General features: G+C 38.1%; 1 protein-coding gene across 3 annotated transcripts in view; it reads left to right on the top strand.

Annotated features, from left to right (window-relative positions):
* The window catches only part of RUNDC3B (RUN domain containing 3B), a 179,937-nt gene that overhangs the window by 110,978 nt on the left and 44,707 nt on the right, over positions 1-24,252 (top strand). For all 3 annotated transcript variants that reach the window (XM_011961769.1, XM_011961767.1, XM_011961766.1), the window contains 2 exons: positions 7,250-7,418; positions 14,057-14,214. In XM_011961769.1, coding sequence (XP_011817159.1) covers positions 7,250-7,418; positions 14,057-14,214 — 327 coding nt within the window. The remainder of the gene's footprint in view (positions 1-7,249; positions 7,419-14,056; positions 14,215-24,252) is intronic.

Raw genomic sequence — 24,252 nt, 5'->3', positions numbered from 1 at the left:
TATACAAAAAAACTAGCCGGGCGAGGTGGTGGGCGCCTGTAGTCCCAGCTACTTAGGAGGCTGAGGCAGGAGAATGGCGTGAACCCGGGAGGCGGAGCTAGCAGTGAGCTGAGATCCAGCCACTGCACTCCAGCCTGGGCGACAGAGTGAGACTCCGTCTCAAAAAAAAAAAAAAAGTTAGCCAGATGTAGTGATGCTTGCCTGTAGTCCTAGCTACTTGGGAGACTGAGGGGAGGGGATTGCTTACGCTCAGGAGTTTTAGGCTATAGTGAGCTGTGGTCATGCCATTGCTTTCCAGCCTGGGAAAGAGAGTGAGATCCTGTATCAAAAAAAGAAAAAAAAAAAATCCTTGAGGTGATGGATACTCTCAATTACCCTTATGTGATTATTACATATTAAATGCCTGTATCGAAACATCATATGTACCCCATAAATATATACCTCACCTGTTATGTACCCATAACCATTAAAATTAAAAATAATTATTTAAAAGTTCACATCGCTGAATTTTTTACATCAAAACTCTGAAATAAACTATAAATAAATAATTTAGTTTTAGATGTATTTCATTTGTGCAGTTTACAGTTGGGTTTTGTTCTGTGATACAGGTTTTTTTTTTTTTTCTTAATGAGTGATTTTAGCCTATTCACACTTATTGATTCGTAACATCAATTACCATAACTATATAATGCCCACACATACCTATTTCTTTAGTTGGTGTTAGCCAACACAGTAGCCATTAGCCACATGTGGCATTCACTACTTCAGATGTAAGTAGTGTGACTGAGGAACTGAATTTTCATTTAAATTTAATTTTGATTAATTTAAATTTAAAAATTGATGCTACATTGTTGAGGGAAATTGAAGAAGATGTAAGTAAATAAAAAGATATCCTTGTTAATTAATTGAAACACTTCATATTCTTAAGATGGCAATACTTCTGAATTGATCTGCAGATTCAATTCAGTTACTATCAGTATTCCAACATCCTTTTTTTGTTTGTAGAAATGGACAAGCTAATCCCAAAATTTGTATTGAATCACAAGGGATCCTAAATAGCCAAAACAATCTTGAAAAGGAAATACAAAATCAGAGGACTCATACATTCTAATTTCAGAATTTGCTACAAAGCTCCAGTAATCAAAAAAATATGCCTCTAGCACAAGGATAGACATGCAAATCAACAGAATTAAATTAAAATTCTGTAAATAAACCCATACATTTATGGTCAGTGGAGTTTTGAAAAGGGTACCAAAACCATTCAATGGAGAAAGAATAGTGTTTTCACCAAATGATGCTGGGACAACTGAATATTTACATGCAAATGAATGAATTTGGACCTTAAACTCATATGAAATGCAAAAATTAATTCAAAAATGAATCCAAGACCCAAATGTAAGAGCTAACACTATAAAATCTTATAAAGGAAACATAGATGTAAATTTTTCATAACCCTGAGTTAGGCAATTTTTTAAAATATGACACCAAAAATATAAATAACAGAAGAAAAAATAGATAAATTGGACTTAATCAAAATTAAAAACTTGCATTATCAAAGGATACCATCAAAAAATGAAAGAGTGACCCAGAGACTGGGAGAAAATTTTTGCAAGTCATACACAAAATCAGGGTCTAGTATTTAGAATATATAAAGAACTGCTACAACTTAGCAACACAAATATAAATAACCCAATTTTAAAATGGGCAAATAACTTGAATAACCATTTCTCCAAAGAAGATGTACAGTGGTCAAGAAGCACATGAAATGATACTCAACATCATTAGTCATTAGGGAAATGCAAAGTCAAACCACAGTAAGACACCACTTTATACCCACAGGGATAGCTATATCCAAAATCAACAAAATATAAGTATTGGTGAGGATGTGGAGAAGTTGCATTTCTGATGGGGAAATATAAAATGATGCAGTTGCTGTGGAAATAAGTTAGATAATTTCTCAAAAATTAAATACAGAATTACCGTGTGATTCTGAAATTCTACTCCTAGATATCAATTATCTTTCCATCCAAGAGAACTGAAAACATATGGTCAGACAAAAACTTGTACATGAATGTTCATTATTCTTAATAGCCAAAAGTGGACACAACACAAGTGTTCATCAGTTGGTGAATAAATTAAAAATGTAGTGTATCCATACAATGGAGTATTACTGAGCCTTAAAATGGGGTGAAGCATTGATACCTACTACAGCATGGATAAACCTTGAAAACATTGTAGGTGAAAGACATCAAGCACAAAAGAACTCAGATAGAAGACTGTTTCTGGCACATCTAGAGTGTCTGTTTCTCTTCTCTGGAAATCTTTTGTCTCTCCTTTGGGCATTCTTGGTTTATATGTTAATTCCTTATATCTGTAAACTGTAATGTAATGGGGAGCCGAGCAAGAAGACACGAGGCAGATGAGAACAGAGTAGACTTTATTGGGCTCGCAGGTGAGGTTTACCGGTCCTCTAGGAGGAGGGTCGAGGAAGTCGCACTTGGGGCGGGTATCAGGGGCGTTTTATAGGGCGAGGTAGGTGGGGTTTGTAGGTTTCGGTTTTCCTGAGTTAGGTTTTGATTTCTGAGGAATGACGTGTCCAGGAGCTTGCACAGAGTGGGGGTTTTTTGGTGGGCGTGGGCTTTTTTCGCGCACTGAGAGTCTTAGCAGGAAGTGAAGGGTGGGAAGTCCTAACAAAGGGCCTGCCATGCCAGGTGATACCGCCATGTTGGGTCTAGATTCCTGCCTATCATTCCGACCTCTTTCTAATAAGACAAAGGGGCAACGTATTCATCTGGCTGCTTCCTGCTGATATAGGCCCATCGTGGGGTTCTTTGGAGGTCAGAACTCAGGTATAGGGGTGGAGTAGCATCTGATTGAAAGTGACCTGGGAGACTCCTTTCATGTGGTCCTGGATGAAGTGGAGGACACAGGGAGCTGCAGGGGCAGTTAGATGTGGAGGCGCAGATCCTGTCCGGTTGCACCAGGAAGCATTGGGGGTGGAACTGTTGAAGCTGGGACAGGGTGAGGTGGCTGAGACACTTGTGTGTGATGAGATCTGACAGTCGGTGAGAAGACTAGACAGTAAGAGAATGTCCTAGGGTGAGCTTGAGGGCCTCCTTGGTAAGTTCTGTGGCAGCCACCAGGGCTCGCAGACAAGGTTGCCAGCCCTGGACCGTGGGGTCTAACTGCTTGGAGAGATAGGCCACAGCCTGGTATGTGGATCCAACCGGCTGGGCTAGGAGGCCAGTAGCTACCTTTTGACACTCCCCGGTGAATAGGTGAAAAGGCCGAAGGGGGTTGGGGAGAGAGAGAGCAGGGGCAGAAAGGAGACAGTCCTGAAGCTTCTTGAAAGAGTTGGCAACTAATGAGGGGTCAGACAGTGGTCCAGTGGGTGCTTCCTTGGCAGCCTGGTAGAGAGGCTTGGCTAGGACCCTAAAGTTGGGAATCCAATGCCTGAAATACCCTACCAGTCCTAGGAAGGACAAGATCTCTTCCGTATCCTGAGGAGGCTGGAGAGTTTTGATGAGGCTTATTCTATCCACCATGAGGCTTTTTGTAGTGGGTGTGAGGAGTATGCCTAGGTAGGTGACAGAAGGGGTGCAAAGCTGAGCCTTGGCTGGGGTAACCCGATAACCTCGGTCGCCAAGAAAATTTTAAAGTGTAGCAGTATCCGCCAGGGAGCTCTCCCAGGAGGGACTACATAGTAATAAGTCATCTACATATTGCAATAGTGTGCTGTGGGTAAGGGGACAGAGGCTAACATCCTGTGCCAGTGCCTGTCCGAAAAAATGGGGGCTATCTCAGAACCCTTGAGGCAGAACAGTCCAAGTCAGCTGGGAAGAAATATGAGTGTCTGGATCTTCCCATGTAAAGGTAAACAGAAAGTGACAGTCGGGGTGTAGGGGAATGGTGAAGAAGGCATCCTTTAGGTCAAAGACAGTAAAATGAGTGGTATCGGGGAATGCGCGAGAGAAGTGTATATGGGTTAGGAACAACTGGAAAGGTGGGGACTACTGCCTCATTGATGAGGCGTAGATCCTGCACAAGGCGGTAGGCCCCGGAGCTTTTCCGTACAGGCAGGATAGGAGTATTGCATGGTGAGTTGGCAGGGACTAGAATTTGCTGCTGGAGCAGGCGCATGATGATGGGTTTTAGTCCCTATCAGTGTTCAAGGGAGATAGGGAACTGGGGTCTAGAGGGAAACTTGGAGGGATTTCAGCCAGATGCGGACTGGAGTATGGTGCTGGGCAATGATTGGGGTAGAGATGTCCCACACCTTAGCATTAATGGGGACTAGAAATGGGAGTGGGGGGTCAGCCTGGCGGGGTTTAATCAGGCGAGAGGAAGGGAAAGAAGAACGCGAGGTGCAGGGAGGGGTTGGGCCGGAAGTGAACTGAGGCCCCTAGCTTGGAGAGGAGGTCTCATCCTAACAAGGAGACTGGGCACGAAGGAATAAGAAATGAGTGCGAGAAGAGGGAGCCATCCAGGCGGCAAGACAGAGGAGGAGTCTGGCGGTAGGTGGAGGGAGTGCCATCAATTCCCATGACCGTGACAGCGGAGGGATGGCTGGGGCCACTGAAGGAAGGCAAAACAGAGTAGGTAGCCTCCGTATCCATAAGGAGGGATATGGACTTATCCGCTACCTGGAGCATAACCCTGGGCTCAGCGAGAGTAAGAGGGGTTCCTGAGTCTGAGCCTCTTCAATCTTCGTCGGTGTTGAGGAGCTGGAAGACGCCTCTAGTACCTGCAGGAGGGTTGTCACGTGGAGGCGTAGCGACCGTCTTCAGGTTGGGGCAGGTCTGACTTCCAATGGCCTATCAGCTGACAGCTCGGACAGGGGCGAGTTGGCTCCTTAGGGTGGGGCACTGCTTGGCCCAGAGGCCTTCGTTGCCACACTTGAAGCAGGCACCAGGTGGCGCTTGGGGAGTACCTCCTCTCTGAGAGCTCCTGGAGCCAGCCGGCCTCAGGGCTGCTACCAAGGCCTGGGTTTGGAGTTGTACCTTCTGTTTTAGCCTGGCCTGTCGCCGGGCCTCAGCTGCTTCCTCCCTGGAGTTGTAGACCTTGAAGGCCAGTTTGACTAAATCCTAGATGGTAGTTTGAGGGCCGTGCTCCACCTTTTCAAATTTTTTCCGGATATCCGGAACTGACTGAGAAATAAAGTACATAGCCAAGATGGTTCCTCCTGCGGGGGAGGCAGGGTCAAGGCGGGTGTACTGAATGAGTGCCTCAGTCAGTCAGTTAAGAAAAATGGCCGGAGTTTCATCTGAGTCTTGGACTACCTCCTTTAATTTATTAAAGTTGACCGACTTATTGGAGGCTGCCTGCATGCCGGCAAGAAGGCACTGGACCATCATGTCTCGGCGGTGGCGGCCTGCCTGCCCAACCTGGTGGTCCTAGCTGGCCTCAGCCGAGGGCACCACCTCGGTGCCTACTGGCATGGGGGGGTCAGTTAAATGAACCTTGTCAACATGCTGCCTGGCTGCTGCTAGGATACCTCCCGTTCCTCAGGGGACAGGGTTGAGGTCATAACGACATGGAGATGATGCCAGGTGAGGTCATACGCCTGGCATAGGTATCTGAACTCTTTGATATACAGAGTGGGGTTAGCCGAGAAAGGGCCTACACGCTCTTCAATCTTAGACAGGTCTGCCAGCAAAACGGCACATGGACCCAGACCACTCCTTTGGTGCCTGCCACTTCCTGCAAGGGGCACAGGAGGTCGGTCTTGGACCGGGTATGGGCTGAGACAGGCGAGGAGGAGGAGGAGGAGTTAGGAGAGACAGGATCCGTCAGGTTTGGTGGGGACACAGGAGGAGTGGACAGAAGGGGTGGCGCCGACGAGGACGGAGATGACGACGGGTCAGAGTAAGGGGGAGGTTGAGCAGGGGACTGAAGGGGGGTCAGGGAAAGAGTATCAGGGGGCTCAGAGAAAGAGGAGGAGTCGTCCTTCTCCTTGCTTGAGGGAGTAGATTTCGCGAGCAAGACCTGGGCCAACAAACATCGGGCACAGAGGTCTGGTCTGGGTGGGAACACAAGTCCTAAAAGGCCTGAACTTCAGTAGGGTACCTCGGACCATTTGCCTAGCCTCTTGCAAAACTTGGTCAGATCTGTGAGGATATTAAAGTCTAGAGTGCGTTCTGCAGGCCACTGAGACTGATTATCTAATTTATACTGCGGCCATGCCACTGTGCAGAAGAAAATAAGCCGCTTTCGTTTTAGGTCTTGGCTGAGACCTAAAGCCTGGAAATTAGCCAAGAGGCACCCCAGAGGGGATTTTGGGTCTGGTTTGGAATGGGCAGCCCCTATGATCCTGAGGCGGGCAGTCCGGAGGCAATGGGGGCATCCTCCCACTGCCACGCAGAGTGCGGGGTGTGGCGGCTTCCGGAGAGGTTGGATGTCTCCTAGTCCCTGGTGCCGAGGTCACAAGTGACGGACGGGGGAGGCCTTGATGTGGCCGCATTTTCGGGCAGGGACTCCCGGAGCCTGCAGTACAGGAGAAAACTTACCCAGCAGTGATCGAATTGAGTCTCGGATTTGGTGAAACGGTTCCTGGCTCGGAGAGGAGGTCCTGGCTCCGGGAGAGGAGAGCCTGCCCGAACCGGCAGGGGTCTGGGGAGGGGTCTCCTCCCAGTTTTCGGCACCAATGTAATGTAATGGGAAGCCGAGCAAGAAGACAGGAGGCAGATGAGAACAGAGGTAGCCTTCACTGGGCTTGCGGGCGAGGTTCAGCGGTCCTCTAGGAGGAGGGCCGAGGAAGTCGTGCTCGGGGCAGGTATCGGGGGCCTTTTATAGGGCGAGGTAGGTGGGATTTGTAGGTTTTGGTTTTCCTGAGTTAGGTTTCAATTTCTGAGGAATGACGTGTCCAGAAGCTTGCACAGAGCAGGGATTTTTTAGCAGGCGTTGGCTTTTTTTGTGCGCTCAGAGTCTCAGCAGGAAGTGAAGGGCGGGAAGTCCTAACGGCTTGCCATGCCTGGTGATACCGCTATGTTGGGTCTAGATTCCTGCCTAACATAAACTTCATTTGAACTTCTGTAGTATCTCTAGGGTTGGTTTCCAAGAGGGATTCAGCAGCCTATGCTAACTTGCCTTTTTTTTTTTTTTCAGGAAGCTAAAATCTTTATGATATTGTAATTCTGTATTTAGTACTGAATATTTTCAAATTTGTTCACTGTAGCTTGCAAATATAAAAGTGTTTAAGAATCAAGTTGGAACATATTTTTAACTTTTTAAAAAATTTTGATATTCCCAGTTCTGATAGTATCAGCAGTGATGAGGAGGAGCTAAGGACTTTGGGAAGCAGTGGTAGTGAAAGCAGTACTCCAGAGAATGTCGGACCTCCTTTCCTCATGGATGAGAACAGTTGGTTCAACAAGTGTAAGAGAGTTAAACAAAAGTATCAGCTTACCCTGGAACAGAAGGTATTTTAAAATTATCAAAACACACTTAATTTTATTCTTGTTATTGCCTTTGAACTGTGACTGCCGAAATATTTTTAACTGAATAAAATTATTTATCCATTGCTGCTTCTCTTCTGTTTTTGAATTGTCCTCCTTTTAATGAAAAATCAGGCAGTCATAGAAGATGCTTTTGTTTGTTGAACTTTTTCCAATTTTATGTTTTAACATAAAAACAAGCCATTATTTTAATAAGCAGTTTAATTTATGTATTTGAGATTTTAATTTCTATCATTAATTTTATAAAAGATTATTGGTTTGTGAAAATGCAGTGATTGCCTAAGCACGTACATCTGTTTTTTTGAAAATTAGATATTTTAGCAGCTCTTTTGTGTTAAGCACTGTAGTAGGCAAAGTGGAGTATATAACAGAAAGAAAACAAACTCTACTAAGGAGATTTAACCATTACTTTTTTATTGTATTTTCTATTTTTCCCTTTTCTTCTTCTTTAATAAAGGAAAGCCCAATGGAATTAGTGATAGAAATATTCAAAAAATTAAAAATGCAGTGGGGAAATTGTTATCATTTTACAAATATAAATAATTTTATCTATACAGATAGCTGTTGCTTAGAAAATACTTTTTAAATCCAAATTATATAGCTATAAACATTTGCATGATGCATATGAAGAAAACTTTTCATGCGCTATTAAAGGAGACTTGTGGTACCAGCAAGAATTCAGACTAAGATAATCTGAAAGTATCTTCATCACAAAAATCTGAAAATGCTGAGTAGAATACAATTTTTTAAAAGATTTATTCAGAGCTACTCCCTCAAGAAAAGGAACTCACTAGGGATCAGAAACATAGACCTAACACAATAAGAATATGTGCATATATTGAGAGAACTGTAGGCCCCAGGGATGGGGGTGAAGGCATAATTCCTTAACCTAGAAACTTGCATTTTAACACCAACAGGGAAACAGCAGGCATAGGACCCTGTCATTCAGGTGGAAATTGAACCTAGAATGCAGGAGTGAGATGCAAAATGACAGAGTAAACAAATAAATTTGTAAAGAAACCTTGGTTACATGAAATAGCAAAAATAATGACCAATATAGGGTGACATTGGTATACTGAAATATGTTTAACTGGCTCTTTTAGAGGAGATGGAAACAGAAGCCCTCAATTGTAGTGTTTGCCAATTTTTCTGGGATAAATACTCCCATCATGGCCAATTTAAAGCTACCAATATGACATCACTGAATGCAAAATTGGGAAGAGATGCACAGTAGAACACCATTCCATAGTATTTCTACTAAGATAGATGAAATAGATGTAAATGACTGTAAGAACATAGATAATAATAGTTAAAATATGGTGAAATAATTAGAAAGTGATGAATTTTGAGTAGTTATTGCCTTTGTGTTTAATATAATTTACTGAGTTGTAAATTTATATAATTTAATTTTTAATAACAGCAATGTTTTACAACTGAGTTAAATGTCTGAAATTTAACAGTCAGTTCTTGAGAGCCTATACAAGCCAGCTAGAGACCACCACTGGGAGTATGAATGCAGAGCAGAACTAAAACACTGACTGAAAAACATCAGAAAGAGTGAGAGATGCACAGTAGAACACCATTACATAGTATTTCTACTAAGATAGATGAAATAGATGTAAATGACCATAAGAACATAGATAATAATTAAAATATGGTGAAATAATTAGAAAGTGATGAATTTTGAGTAGTCTTTTGAGCTAGTCTTTTGAGGTCTTTGTAATATAGTGAAGGAAGTTAGAGACATTTTTAAATGTGTGTGCCTGTTTCCAAAATTAACATTTAGAAGTTGCAATTAAGAGAATAGAAGTAGAATGTTTAATTTTCAAACTAGTAGAGGGAAAGAAAAGAAATAAGGAAAGACTGATCAGTATAATAGAAGGGAACACATTAGAAAAAATAAGGATAGTGAAAAGAGAACAAAAAATGCAAATTACATATAACCAGAAGAGTCAACACCACCATAAAAGTAAATGGCAGAAACTTGCCAGTTAAGATAAACTCTTAGATTTATTGAAAAATAATTATAAAATTTAGCTCTATGCTATTGATAAGAGAGACACATAACATATAATGACATAAAAAGTTGAAACTAGGGGAATAAATAGACAGATACTAAAAGAATTCTATGTCAATATCATTAAATGTAGACATTAAGGCGGAGACATTTTTTTAAAAGGCAGTGTCTTTCTTTAGTCTTAATAATGCTTACTTTTTAAAGTAAGCATTCACCAAGAACATATATCAGTGCTGAACTTACATATATTTAACAATATATCCATGAAAATATAAAGCAAAAATTAATTAAATGTCAAGAATAAATTGGTAATTCCATAATTATAATAAGAAATTTTAATGTCAGAGTAATTTATAGATTGAACAGATGTAGTGAACTTCAGTAACACAATCAATAAACCTGATCTAAAATATATTAAATGTTAACAATTAGAATATGTAACCTTTTCAAGCATATATGGAACAGCTATAGTGTTTTTTTTTGTTTTATTTTGTTTTTTGTTTTTGTTTTTGAGATGGAGTCTCGCTTTGTCACCCAGGCTGGAGTGAAGTGGTGCAATCTTGGCTCACTGAAACCTCCACCTCCTCGGTTCAAGTGATTCTCCTGCCTCAGCCTTCCAAGTACCTGGGACTACAGGCATGTGACACCATGCCTGGTTAATTTTTGTATTTTTAGTAGAGACAGGGTTTCATGACATTGGCTAGGCTGGTCTCTAACTCCTGACCTCAAGTGATCTGCCCACCTCGGCCTCCCAAAGTGCTGGTATTACAGGCATGAGCCACTGCACCCAGCCAATTTTTTATGGAGCACACTAAGTCACAAAACAAATGTCCACAAATACCAAAGAAATGATACAATATTATCATTTTAGTATAACTTTTATATTAATATAAGGTCATGTGAATAGCGCAGTAAAGTTAGATATCAATACAAAAAGTTTAGCACCACCCACATGTGACCCATGAAATTAAAGAAAAAATTGTCTAAATTATAGGTCAAAAAATTGATGAAATAGAATACTTTAAAATGAATGAGAATGAAAATAATGCATACTAACCGTTGTAAGTTGCCACACAACTTGTATAGTACTTGTAGAAATACTTAGATATTTAGAAAAAAAAACAATGAAAATTACAGAGATAAGTATCCAAGAAGTAGTCAAAGAGCAACCAAACCAGTTCAAAAAGAAGGAAAGTAATAAAATAACAGATATTGATGAAGTAAAAAACAAAGAAACATAATTAACAAAACCGAGAGATAATTACTTGCAAAAATTAATGAAATAGACATTCTAGCTAGAATAATTTTTTTTTAATTAAGGCACAGATAATCTTAAGAATGGAAGAATAGACAGCACAGCATAAATGTGGGAGAAACCCTCCCAATAATTATTAGAGAATATTTAAATAATTTTATGATAATACTTTGCAAAACAAAGAATTTTTATAAATACTACTTATCAAAACTGATAGATATATAGCCATTTAACAAATTGAATAAGTAGTTTAAAATCTATCCAATCCCCCGCCAAAAAAAACTATCATGTATTGTTTTGGTGAGTCTACCAAATACAGTCATGCACTACATAATAATGTTTAGGCCAACAATGGGTCATGTATGTGAGGTGGTCCTATAAGATTATAATGGAGATGAAAAATTCCTATCACTTAGTGATGTAGCCATGGTAATGTTGTAAAACAATGCATTACTCATGTGTTTGTGGTGATGCTGGTGTTAAATACACCTATTTCCCTGCCAGTCATTAAAAACTAGCATGTACAATTATGGACAGTACATAATACTTGATAATAAAATACTGTTACTGGTTTACATATTTACTATACAATACTTTTTAGTCATTATTTTTTAGTGTACTCCTTCTACTTAAAAAACAAAAAAATTAAGTGTAAAACAGCTTCAGGCAGGTCTTTTAGGAGGTAGTCCAGCAGTAGGTATTGTGATCATGGGAGATGACAGCTCCATGTATTAATGCTCCTGAAGTCTTTCCAGTCGGACAAGAGGTGGAAGTGGAAGACAGTGATATTGATGATCCTGACCCTGTGTAGGCCTAGGTTAATGTGTGTGTTTGTGTCTTCATTTATAATGAAAAAGTTTAAAAAGTTAAAAATTTTTTAAATGTGTAAATAGAAAAAAAGCTTATAGAATAAGGATGTTAAAAAGAAAATATTGTTGTATAGCTGTACAATGTATGTTTTAAACTGTTATTACAAAAGAGTCAAAAAGATTTTTAAAAGTTTATAAAGTAAAAATGTTAGAGTAAACTAAGTTTAATTTTATTACTGAAGAAAGAAAACAAAAATAAATTTAGTGTAGGCTAGGTGTACAGTGTTTATAAAGTCTGCAGTAGGGTACTGTAGTTGTAGGCCTTTGCATTCACTAACTACCCACTCACTGACTCACTTTGAGCAATTTCCAGTCCTGCAAGTTCCATTTCACAGTAATGGCCTACATAGTTGTGCCTTTTTTTAAAAAAGAAATCTTTTATACCATATTTTTACTGTCCCTTTTCTATGTTTAGATATATAAATACTTGCTATTGTTGCCTACAGTACTCAGTATAGTAACATGCTGTACAGGTTTGTAGCCTAGGAACAATAGGCTATAGCATCTAGCCTAGGTGTGTAGTAGACTGTACCATCTAGGTTGGTGTAAGTACACTCTGTAATGTTCATAGAATGGCAAAATGGCCTAGCAACACATTTCTCAGAACATATCCCCATCATTAAGTGGCACTCAACTGTATGAGTGATCCCTATTTTATATGGACTGTTCCTGAGAATAGAAAAAGAAGGAATAGTTTTGAATGAATTTAATGAATCCCAGTATAACTTTTATACTAACATAAGATCATGTGAATATAGTATCAAGTGGGAATGTGATTAGTATAAAACCAGTAGTAAGAATGATTACTACAATGGCAATATCAATAGCAATATCTAGTAAATGTGAAGATATACACAGCCTATATCCTAGGAATTCTCCTCCTAGATATATCTCCTTGGATGTGCGTACCTGGAGACGTAACAGTGTGTTCACAGCATTATTGTTTATATTAAGAAAAACCTAAAGTGATCCAAATGGTCATTGAGAGAACAGTGACAGAAGAGTGAATAAACAGCAATATTCATACAATGGAATACTATACAGTTTTTAGAGCAAATGAACTATAGCTAGACTCATCAATATAGACAAAACATTTTCAAAAGGATATTGACAAAACCAAGCAAAATTAAACAACTTATTGTTTAAGATGACACATATTTATAGTAAAACTGGAAAGAAAAGTAAAGAGATGATAAATACAAATCTAGGATATTGTTACCTTTGCAGAGGAGACAATCAAGGAAGGCATTATATTGGCTTTTAAAGTATTGGTGATTAATCTAGGTGGTGGATATGTGAGTATTCTTTAATTACTAATGTTTATGAATATATATTGTTTATATTAAGCTGTATATATATATGAAATATTCATTTATAAAAATTTAACTTCTGAGATTTTATTATAGAAAAACATTTGAGAATTATCAGGAAGAAATATGAAAAATAAGCTCTTGAAGAATAGTATTAACTACTCTTAACATGTATCATAAATCTAAAATAAGTGAAAGTTTATTAATGACACATGAATAGGGTAACATGTAATAGAATACTTTAAAAAGATTCTAATTAAAAATCCTTAGAGGAATTTCAAAGTACATTGCAACTAAAGAGAATAGAATGCCATGGGAAGAGAACAATCAGAAAACAGGAAAGAGCTTTTGAAAATTAAAAATATGATTTCCTGAATTCAGAAATTTAGTACAAAGGGTTGGAAGATAAATTCAATAAGGTTTCCCAGAAAGCAGGGCAGAAGGACAAAGAAAAAGTAAAGAGTAAAAGGTTAAGAGATCATTCCAAAAAGTCTTATATCCTATTACGTGTTTACCAATAATAATAGCTAGTAATTATACATAGCATGCAGTGTACTAGACACTGTTCCAAGCAATTTACCTGTATTGATTCATTTAAGCCTACCAACTAGGGTACTCTGATGGGTCGTACTTTTTTAGATGGTGAAACTGTGGCACAGAGAGCTTAAGTAACTTGCCCAAGGACACATAGCTGATAAGTGGTAAAACTGGAATATGACACTAGGCCAGCAGGCCTAACCAAAACATTATACTACCTCTCACTAACATATTAATGCTAAAATGTTAATGTCTATGTGTTTTTGAAAAATAATCACAAAGAGGCAACTTTCTAATTGGTTATTCTGTTTTTAGGTCTGTATTTTGAAGCTAGGAGTCATGCAGTTGTTTTGAAGCTTAGAATTACAATGTTTTAACTAAGTTTTGCATCAAATTAGTTTCTCAAACTTCAGAGAAGAGTTTTAAATAATGGAGAATATATGTTAAATTTTTATATTCAATTAAAATAAATTTTTTACTAATTTGTTAGTAATGCTTTGAAATTGTTTCATTACAATATAAATAGGAATAGTATTTAAGCTACTCAGCATTTATCTTCAGGATGTGTATTAGAATTTTGCAGTTGCTATATCTTGATGATACTGGATTTCCAGGGTTACCTTGAAGAACTCTTACGACTTCGAGAGAACCAACTATCTGAATCTGTCTCCCAGAATAAAATACTACTTCAAAGGATTGAAGATTCTGATCTGGCCCATAAACTGGAGAAGGAACAATTAGAATATATAATTGTGGAGCTTCAAGATCAGCTGTAAGTACAAGCCTTTTAGAAAAATGTTGGTAGTATGTAAACATTAAGACAAAATGTCATGTTTTAATATAGGAGGCAAATTCCAGTAAATCTGATTGCTTGCTAATTCTTTTTCACCTACACATTTTTTGAAAGTTTACTTTTGTTTTTGTTATTACAAAAGTAATCCATGTTAATTTCAGAAACTTAAAAAATACAAGAAGAGGCCGGGTGCAGTGGCTCATATCCTGTAATCCCCCGCACTGGGGAGGCTGAGTTGGGCAGATTGCTTGAGCCCAGGAGTTAGAGACCAGCCTGGGCAACGTGGCAAAACCCCATCTCTACTAAAAATATAAAACATTAGCTAGGCATGGTGGCATATGTCTGATTGAGCCACAGCATTCCATTCTGGGTGACAGAGCAAGACTCCGTCAAAAAAAAAAAAAAAAAAAGGAAGAAACAATAAGAATAAGAAAATACAAGAAGAGAGTAAAAATTACCTTCAGTTGTGTTACCCAGCATAAACTGGTTATAACTTGGTGTATATTATTCCAAATGCGTATGTATAATTCTTAAAGTAGTTATTGATTGACTGATTATAAATAGATGGTATTTAGACTAGTGCTACTCAAAGTATAGTGCTGGTACATTAACTGTTACTAGGTTGTGCCAGAATGTCACTAAGCAGAGTTTAGGATAGCTGAGTTATTTTTTAATAGCAAGACTTTTTTTTGATGAAGAAAGCAGTATATGGAGCTACTTTCTGGTACAAGCCTCTTGTCACTGTTCAAAGCACTTGTACTTTGTCAGGCTTGTACTTTGTATTTTGTCAGGCTTGCTTTGTTCAATTGTTTATTGTGAAAATTTTCACATTAATATGTAATCTTAAAAAATAATTTAAATTTTTTTATTTTGAAGTAATTTCAAATTTTCAGAAAAGTTATAAGGACAGTACAAAGAATTCCCATATGACTTTTCCTAGATTCATTATTTTCAACATTTTGTCACATTTGTCTTATAATTCTGTTCCTTTCCCTAAACACATACACATTTTTTAACCACTTGAGAGGTTGCATACATTATGGTCCTTCATTCCTTACTGCTTCAGTGTCATTCTTAAGAACTAAAATGTTCCCTTATGTGATCATAGTTCAGTTGTCAATTAAAGATATTTAAATTGATGTACTTTCACCTATAATTCATTTTCTGGTTTGGTTAAATGTCTAAATAATGTTCCTTACTAAAAATTTTATTTCTTTGGTACTGGGTCCAATTCAGGATTCTGTTTGCATGTGGTTGTCAGCTACTTTAAACTTAAAACAGTTTTCAGTCTTTTTCTTGCATGAGATTGATATTTCTAAAGAAAACTAGCTAGAATTCTTATAGAATGCCCCTTAATTTGTGTTTGTTTACTTTTTCCTTATGATTAGAATGAGCTTGTCCATTATTGGCTGGATTACAAAATAAGTAGTTATGTTCTATTGGGGATATGAACACCCAGAGGCACATAGTCTGTTGGACCTTTATTAATGATATTAATATTAATCATTTGGTTAAGATGTTTTTCTCTTCTGTATAGTTACTGCTATTCCTTCTGTTTGTTATAAATTAATTAACGCATAATTTATAAGTAGATACTTTAAAAATTTCAACTTTTATTTTGGATTCAGGAGGTATATTTGTTACATGGGTATGTTACATGATGCTGAGATTTGGGGTGTGATTGATCCTGTCACCCAGGTAGTCAGCATAGTACCCAATAGGTAGTTTTTCAACCCTTACCCCCCACCCTTCCTCTCCTTTCTCGTAGTCCCCTGTGTCTAATAATGCCATCTTTATGGCCACGTGTGCCGAATATTAACTACCAGCTATAAGTGAGAACATGAGGTATTTGGTTTTCTGTTTCTGCATTAAATCACTTAGGATAATGACCTCTGGCTGTATCCATGTTGCTGCAAAGGACATGATTTCATTCTTTTTTATGGCTGCGTCGTAGTCCATGGTGTTGATATACCATATTTTCTTTATCCAATCGACTGTGAATGGGCTCCTCAGTTGATTCTATGACTCTGCTATTGTCAGTAGTGCTGTGATTAACATAGGAGTGCATGTCTTTTTGGCAGAACAATTTATTTTCTTTTGGATATATACCTAGTAATGGTATTGCTGGGTTGAATGGTAATTCTGTTTTAAGTTCTTTGAGAAATCTCCAAACTGCTTTCCACAGTGGCTGAACTAATTCATTCCCATCAATAGAGTGTAACCATTCCCTTTTCTCCATAGCCTTATCAGCATCTGTTGTTTTTCAACTTTTTAATAATAGTCCTCTGACTAGTGTCAGAATGGTTTTGATTTCCATTTCTCTGATGATTATTGTGTTGAGCTTTTTTTTTCACATTTGTTGGCTGCTTGTATGTCTTCTTTTAAGTATCTGTTCATGTCTTTTGCCCAATTTTTACTGGGGTTATTTGTTTTTTTTCTTGTTGATTTAAGTTCCTTACAGGTTTGAGATGTTAGACATTTGTTGGATGCGTAGTTCGTGAGTATTTTCTCCCTTTGTGTAGGTTGTCTGTTTACTCTGTTGATAGTTTCTTTTGCTGTGTAGAAGAAGCTCTTTGGTTTAATTAGGTCCCACTTGTCAATTTTTGTTTTTGTTGTAATTGCTTTCGAGGACTTAGTCATAAATTCTTTTCCATATGTTACATTATTCTGTATATGGCTACCCAGCTATCACAGCACCACTTATTGAACAGGGAGTCCTTTCTCCATTGCTTATTTTTGTCAGCTTTGTCAAAGATAAGATGGATTGTGGGTATGTAGCTATATTTCTAGGTTCTGTGTTCTGTTCTATTGGACTTTGTGTCTATTTGTGTAATGGTATCATTCTGTTTTGGTTATTGTAGCCATCCTTGTAATATAGTTTAATGTTGGGTAACGTGATGCCTCCAGCTTTGTTGTTTTTTTTTTATTAGGATTGATTTGGCTATTTTTGTTCCATATGAATTTTAGGATTTCTTTTCTAATTCTCTGAAAAATTATGCTGGTATTTTAATAGGTATTGCATTCAATCATGCAATTTGTTCTGTAGGTTGCTTGGGGCAGTATATGGTCATTTTCACAGTATTGATTCTTCCAATTCATGAGGATGGAATGTTTTTCCATTTGTTTATGTCATTTCTTTCGGCAGTGTTTTGTAGTTCTCCTTGTAGAGATCTTTCACCTAATTGCTTAGATATATTCCCAGGTATTTTGTGCATGTGTGGCTATTGTAAATGGGATTGTGTTTTTGAGGTGACTCTCAGCTTGACCGTTATTGGTGTATAGAAGTACAACTGATTTTTATACATTGATTTTATACCCTGAAACTTTACTGAAGTTGTTCTTCAGTTCTAGGAGCCTGTTGGTGGTTGTCAAGATTTTCTAGGTATATAATTATATCATCAGGAGGTTGTCAAAGTTTTCTAGGCATATAATTATATCATTAGGAAAGAGAGACAATATGATTTCTCCTTTACCAATTTGGATGCTTTTTATTTCTTTTTCCTATTGCTCTGGCTAGGACTTCTAGTACTATGTTGAATAGGAGTGGCCGGAGTGGGTGTCTTCGTCTTGTTCCACCTCCCAAGGGGAATGTTTCCAGCTTTTGCCTGTTCAGTGTGATGTTGGCTGTAGGTCTGTCTTAGATGGCTCTTATTATTTTAAGATACATTCCCTCAATACCTAGTTTTTTGAGGGTTTTTATCATGAAGGGATGTTGGATTTTATTGAAAGCGCTTTCTATGTCTATTGATATGATCATATGGTTTTTGTTTTTTATTTCGTTTATGTGGTAAATCACATTTATTGATTTGCTTATTTTAGCCATCCTTGCATCCTGGGAATAAAGCCTACTTGATTGTAGTTAACTAACTTTTAGAGGTGCTGCTAGATTTAGTTTGGTAGTATTTTATCGAGTATCTTTGTCTCTGTGTTCATTAGGGATACTGGCCTAAAGTTTTCCTTTTTTGTTGTGTCTTTCATTTTGGTATCAAGATGATGCTGCCTTCCTAGAATGTGTTACAGAAGAGTCCATCCTTCTTGATATTTTGAAATCGTTTCAGTAGGATTGACACCAGCTCTTCTTTGTATATCTGGTAGAATACAACTGTGAATATATCTGCTCCAGGACTTTTCTTAGTTGATAGGTTTCTTATAACTGTTTCAGAGTTTATTGCTCTGATTAGGTTCTCAGTTTCTTCCTGGTTTAATCTTGGGAGGTTGTGTGTTTCCGGCAATTTATCAATTTCCTCTCGATTTTCTAGTTTGTGTGCATAAAACTGTTCGTAATAGTCTCTGAAGATATTTTGTATTTCTGTAGGATTAGTTGTAATGTCAACTCTGTCATTTCTCATTGTGCTTATTGGGATCTTCTTTCTTTTTTTCTTTGATAATAGCTAACAGTCTATCAATCTTGTTTATCCTTTCAAAGAAATGATGTTTGGTTTTATTGATCCTTTGAATAGGTTTTTGTGTCTCAGTCTTGTTCAATTCTGCTCTGATTTCAGTTATTTGTTTTCTTCTTCTAGCTCTGGGGTTAGTTTATTTTTGTTCTTTTAGTTCCTCTAGGTACAATGTTAGAGTGTTGATTTAAGATCTTTCTAACTTCTTGATGTAGACATTTACTGATAAAAACTTTTAACACTGTTTTTGCTGCATCCCAGAGATTTTGGTATGTTGTATCTCTTTTTCATTTATTTTAAAGAATTTTTAAATTTCTGTCTTAACTTCATTGTTTACCCAAAAGTTATTCAGGTGTAAGTTTGTTTGATGCCAATGTGATTGTGTGATTTTGAGAGATTTTCTTGCTATTCACTTCCATTTTTCTTCCACTGTGGTTCACATATATGCTTGGTATGATTTCAGGTTTTTAAAATTTTATTTGGACTTGCTTTATGGCCAAGCATATGGTCAAACATAGAATATGTTCAGTGTGCAGATGAAAATAAAGTGTATTGTGTGGTTGATGGGTGGAGTATTCTTTAGATGTCAAATTGGACAAGTCAAATTTACATCCAGAGTTTGTTAGTTTTCTGTGTTAATGATTCGTCTAATGCTGTCAATGGGGTGTTGAAGTCCACTACTATTATTGTGTGACTAAGTCTTTTGTAGGTCTAGAAGTACTTGCTTTATGAATCTAGGTGCTCCAATGTCAGAGTGTGTGTGTGTGTGCACGCGTGTGCGTGCATGTGTGTGTGTGTGTGTGTGTATATGACAGTTAAGTCTTTTCATTGTATTGAACTCTTTATCATTATGTAATGACTATAATGACCTTCTTTGTCCTTTTTTAATGTTGTTTCTTTAAAGTATGTTTTATCCGATATAAGAATAGGACCCCCTGCTTTTTTTTGTTTTTAGTTTGCATGGTAGATCTTTCTTCATGTCTTTACTTTGAGCCTGTGGGTTTCATTATATGTGAGATGGTTATCTTGAAGATAGCAGATGGTGATTGGGTCTTGTTCTATTAGCCACCATGCCTCTCTCTGTTTTATAAGTCGGGCATTTAGACCATTAACATTCGTGGTTAATATTGCTATCTGATGTTTTGATCCTATCCTGGTGCTGTTAGCTAGTTGCTTTGTGGTCTTGATTGTGTAGTCTCAATAGGGTCTGCAGGCTGTGTATTTAAGTGTGTTTTTATGGTAATACAGATTGTTATTTCATTTCTGTGTCTACAACTCCTCAAGTATCTCTTGCAAGGCTGGTCTATTGGTAATGAATTCTCATAGTGATTGCTTGTCTGGAAAATATTAAAAATTTCCTTTTATGAAGCTTAGTTTGGTGGGATATTAAATTCTTGACTGGTATTTCTTTTCTTTAATAATGCTGAAAATATGTTCCCAGTCTCCTCTAGCCTGTATAGCTTCTGTTGGGAAGTCTACTGTTAGCCTGATAGGATCCCCTTTGTAAGTGATATGACCCTTTTCTGTAGCTGCCTTTGAGATTTTTTCTTTCACATTGACCTAGAAAGTCTGAAGATTCTGTGTCTTGGGGGTGGTCATCTTGTATAGTATCTCATAAGGGTTCTATGAATTTTTTTTGAATTTATATGCCAACCTATCTAGTGAGATTAGGGAAATTTTTCAGTCCCAGAAGTTCACTTTAGTTCTTTCTTAAAATGACTATGTTGTCATTCAACTCTTAGATCATTTCACTGGCTTCCTTGAAATGGATTTCAACTTTCTTTTCAATCTTGTTAAGTTTCCTTGCCATCTAGATTTTGAATTCTATGTCTGTCATGTCTGATATTTCAATCTGATTAGGATTCATTGCTGGGGAGCTAGTGTGATCCTTTAGAGGTAAGGAAATGCTCTGACTTTTTGAATTGCTGGAGTTCTTGTGCTGATTTCATCTCAGCTGAGGGGGCTAGTGTTTCTTTTTCTTTTATAAACTGGTCACATTTGGATGGGGCTTGTTTTCATTTTCTTTTATCCCTTGAGGGTTCGACTATTGTGTATAGTTGGTTGGCTTTGTTTTTGGGTCTTTTCAGAGGGCTAAGGTTCTGTATGGGTTCCTTAGTTTGGGCTAGTTTCCTCATTGGGTTTTACAGGCATTGTGTGCTAAAGGAATTTATTTTTGTTTGGTGGTGTAATTCAGGCTGTGATGCAGTAGATGGCATTTAAGAGTAAGGGCTGGCAGATATGCTTACTCAGCTATAAGCCTCCTTTGTATTTGAGTGCCTTCCTAGCAGTGCTTTGGGGAGGGGGAGATGTGGTGGTAGGGGAGATACGGTGAGGGGAGATGTGGTAGGGGGAAAATGTTGTTGCAGGATAGAAGATTACCCCCTCACTAAGCCTGTTCCTAGGTATTGGGGGAACCCCTCCAATCATGGATGTCTTGCCTATGCTTCCTTAGCCCTAAGGGGGACCCTGGTTGGCTGCACACCCCCTCCCTTAGGGACAGCTCAAGCTGAAGCTTAGATCACCAAAGACTCACAACTCCCTGGGGACCCACTGGTCCTCTGAGCTTGGCAGAGTCAGAGTAGGTTGTGGGATATGTCTTTTGGTGGTTTGATGATGAACCGGATCAAGGGCAGAGGATCCCCAGGCAGGGTATTGGTGCCACAGATGTACAGCTTGTGTGGTGCCTGCAGCCTGGGGTTTTTAGCCTGGCAGATGGCTGTGGGATCCCCCAAGCAGATCTCCCTCCAGTGTCTGCCCCAGGAACAGACCTAACCAGCTAGATTTGTCCCAAGCTTTCTGTGCTGAAATTGCTGGGCTATCCCAGGTGTTCCAGGCCATGGGGTTCCCTCAAGTAGAAGGTTCAACTGGCCAACAGACTGAACCCTTCCCAGGCTGGTCTTGGGGAGGGAAGGATGCCCAGCTCCCTTGGCGGCACATGAACTCTCGCCTCCCTGTTTCTGTTCTGAGTGGGGGCTCCCTCCTCACTAGAGCTCTAACCACATATCTCAATTCTGAAACCCTGGGCAGTGTACTCCAACCCTGGGAGGTTGGGACTGGGCCTGCAGCTTTGTCCTCTGGCCCCATGGGATTGAACACCAGCTGTGCTGGGGGAGCTAAACTGCTCCCAGGTCACTGGCAAAACACTCAGGTGGAGCAGTGGAGGCTGTGCTCTGCGCACCCTCTTACAGGAATGGTGAGGCAGGTGGCTTTGAGAGAAGCTGGAAGACAAGGGGACATGTGGATCAGCCTTGCTCAATCGCATGAGAAAGGGAGCCCTACTTTCTCCTCTGGCTCTGCAGTCAGTAGGTGCTACAGTTACTCAGAGCAAGATGGAGAGGCTTGGGGGATGGAAACCTGTGGTTGCATTTTGCTGTAGCTGTCTCATGTTCCACCAACCCTTCTGAGCTCTGCACAGGTTTGAGCTCTGCCTTTGCATACTCTGTGGGCAATTCCTTTGCCGATTCAAATGTCTGTGTGGGTTGTGGGATCTTTTATAGTTAGGATCCCAGAGGTGTGGTGTTCTGTAGTTCCTTCACTCTCCCCTTACTTTGGCTCTGTTCAGGACCAAGAGCCAGTCCTTGTGTTAAGAGATTCTATGCAGGCTTTCCAGCTTCCTCTTCAACCTTGGTGTCTGCATCACGTCTCTCTCAACTTTCAGTGTTTTCTCTCAGACAATCTGTTTGAAATGTGATGGTTTACTTGATATTTTGGTTTCTCTTGAAGGGAGATGTGTTTCCTGGGTATATCTAATTGGCTATCTTGTCCCCTCCCTCCTAAAAACTTTCCTAGAATTGGACTCTGCAGACACTGTCCCAGTGGCAGCCCAGCTCCACTTCCTCCTTCCAGTGTTATTTTGTAATGAGATACTTTGAGACTAAGTAGATATAAAAGATGATTTTTTTAAGTTAGAAAGTTTTATTAAGGAACAAAAAAGTTTAATATTTTTTAGGAATTTGTATCTCGATGAAAATAATTATGTCAAAAAAAGGAATTATGTTTACATATTTTTCTTCTTTTTTATGGTATTTTAAAGAGAGTTTGTCCTATGGGGCATCACTGGGTAGGGAAGAGGTTAAGACCTTTCTTAACCCCCTTGCTTCCATTAGCAGGGAGAAAAATATCAAGAGCCAAACAGTAGAGATTTCTGGTTATTAAAAACCAGATTTCTGGTTATCTAAAATTATAATTTTACAATTAAAATATTAAGAAGATAGTTTCATTTTTTCTTTTGCAAGCAATACTGGTAGTTTAAATGCTTTTAACATAAAAATAATTATGAAATCACTTTATTTTTTCAAGAGATATTTTCATTTGAAGAATTAAATTTAAATGGATCACATTTATTCTTACTTTGGATAATTGAAAGGAAACAAAGACTTTCAAACTTTTAAGTTTGAGAAATTAATCTGAGTTATGATTTTGTCATATTTCTGGATATAAGAATGCCATTGATCCTCTTGATTTTTGCAAAGGAAGCTTTCAATTGTCTTTAATACCTTTAATTTAATATCTTTAATTTTAATTAACTATTACTAGAGCAACAAAAAAAATTATGGCCACTGATCAGAATTAGACTATTTTCTTGAGTTTAGGGGTTAAAGATCTACTTTCATACAGTATGGCTTCAATTTCTAGACAAGCATAAGGCATAAATTGGTGTCTTAAAAGATTCTTTTGTACAAAAACCACTTTCAAGGATACTGAACAGAAGCATAAGATACATCTCTTTGTGAATGTCCACAATTCACTACTTTATCAGAATCAGCTTTAAGAAATGCAGAATGGTGTGGATATTTTTGCAGCTATAGTGAAAGAGTGAACATGTTTTGTCCTTATCTTGCTGAGATTTTTTTAAAAAATCAACTGTCAAGAAGGCCTATAATCAAAGTTGAGCATTGAAATTTCCTTTGTTAGTCCTGAGAAGATAAAAAGTAGCCCTGAGAAAATTAAAGTTATAAAGGAAAAGGCCAGAGAAGGAATACTGACAGATAGAATGTGAGGCATGTAATATTTGCTTCTACATTGTGTTGATTTTTTTTCCTGGGCAATTTAAATCCTGAGTCACTTATTCTTATGAATTTCTTGATGATTAGATGTATTTTGAATTACTGTTAAAGTGCTTTTTTATTGCATCTTTGAATACTCATAAAATCTATACATTTTGTATTTTGGGCAACAGAGTACAAGTTAGTATGGAGTATTATAGGAACATTCTAAAGCTCTCTTGAAAATCTGAGAGATTTCTACACTTTCTAGTTGTGAGCTCTTAATGTTTTGGAGCCTCTGTTTCTTCATCTGTATAACAGAGATAACATACTTACTTTGTGAATCATTATGAGTATTAAATGGTGTTAGGTATATTTAAAAAAAAGGCATTCAAAGAAGGTTTATTCCTCTGCTTTTATTTATGGAAACCTTAAAATCTCCTTCATAAATTCACTCAGGGAGATAAGTAGAAAATTAAAACCTTATGTCAAAATGCTAAGGATCAAACAATGAATTTTGACTCTATCATATTATCCCCAAGTTCCAAGAAACTCACTTTTGAGTTCTGATTTCCAAATGGCAATGGGATTAATCTTTAAAATAATGATATAGATTTGTATGTACCATGCATGTG

The sequence above is a fragment of the Colobus angolensis genome, unplaced genomic scaffold (genome assembly GCF_000951035.1).
Source record: "Colobus angolensis palliatus isolate OR3802 unplaced genomic scaffold, Cang.pa_1.0 Scaffold569, whole genome shotgun sequence".
NCBI lineage: Eukaryota > Metazoa > Chordata > Mammalia > Primates > Cercopithecidae > Colobus > Colobus angolensis.
This window is presented reverse-complemented; position numbering and strand designations above follow the sequence as displayed.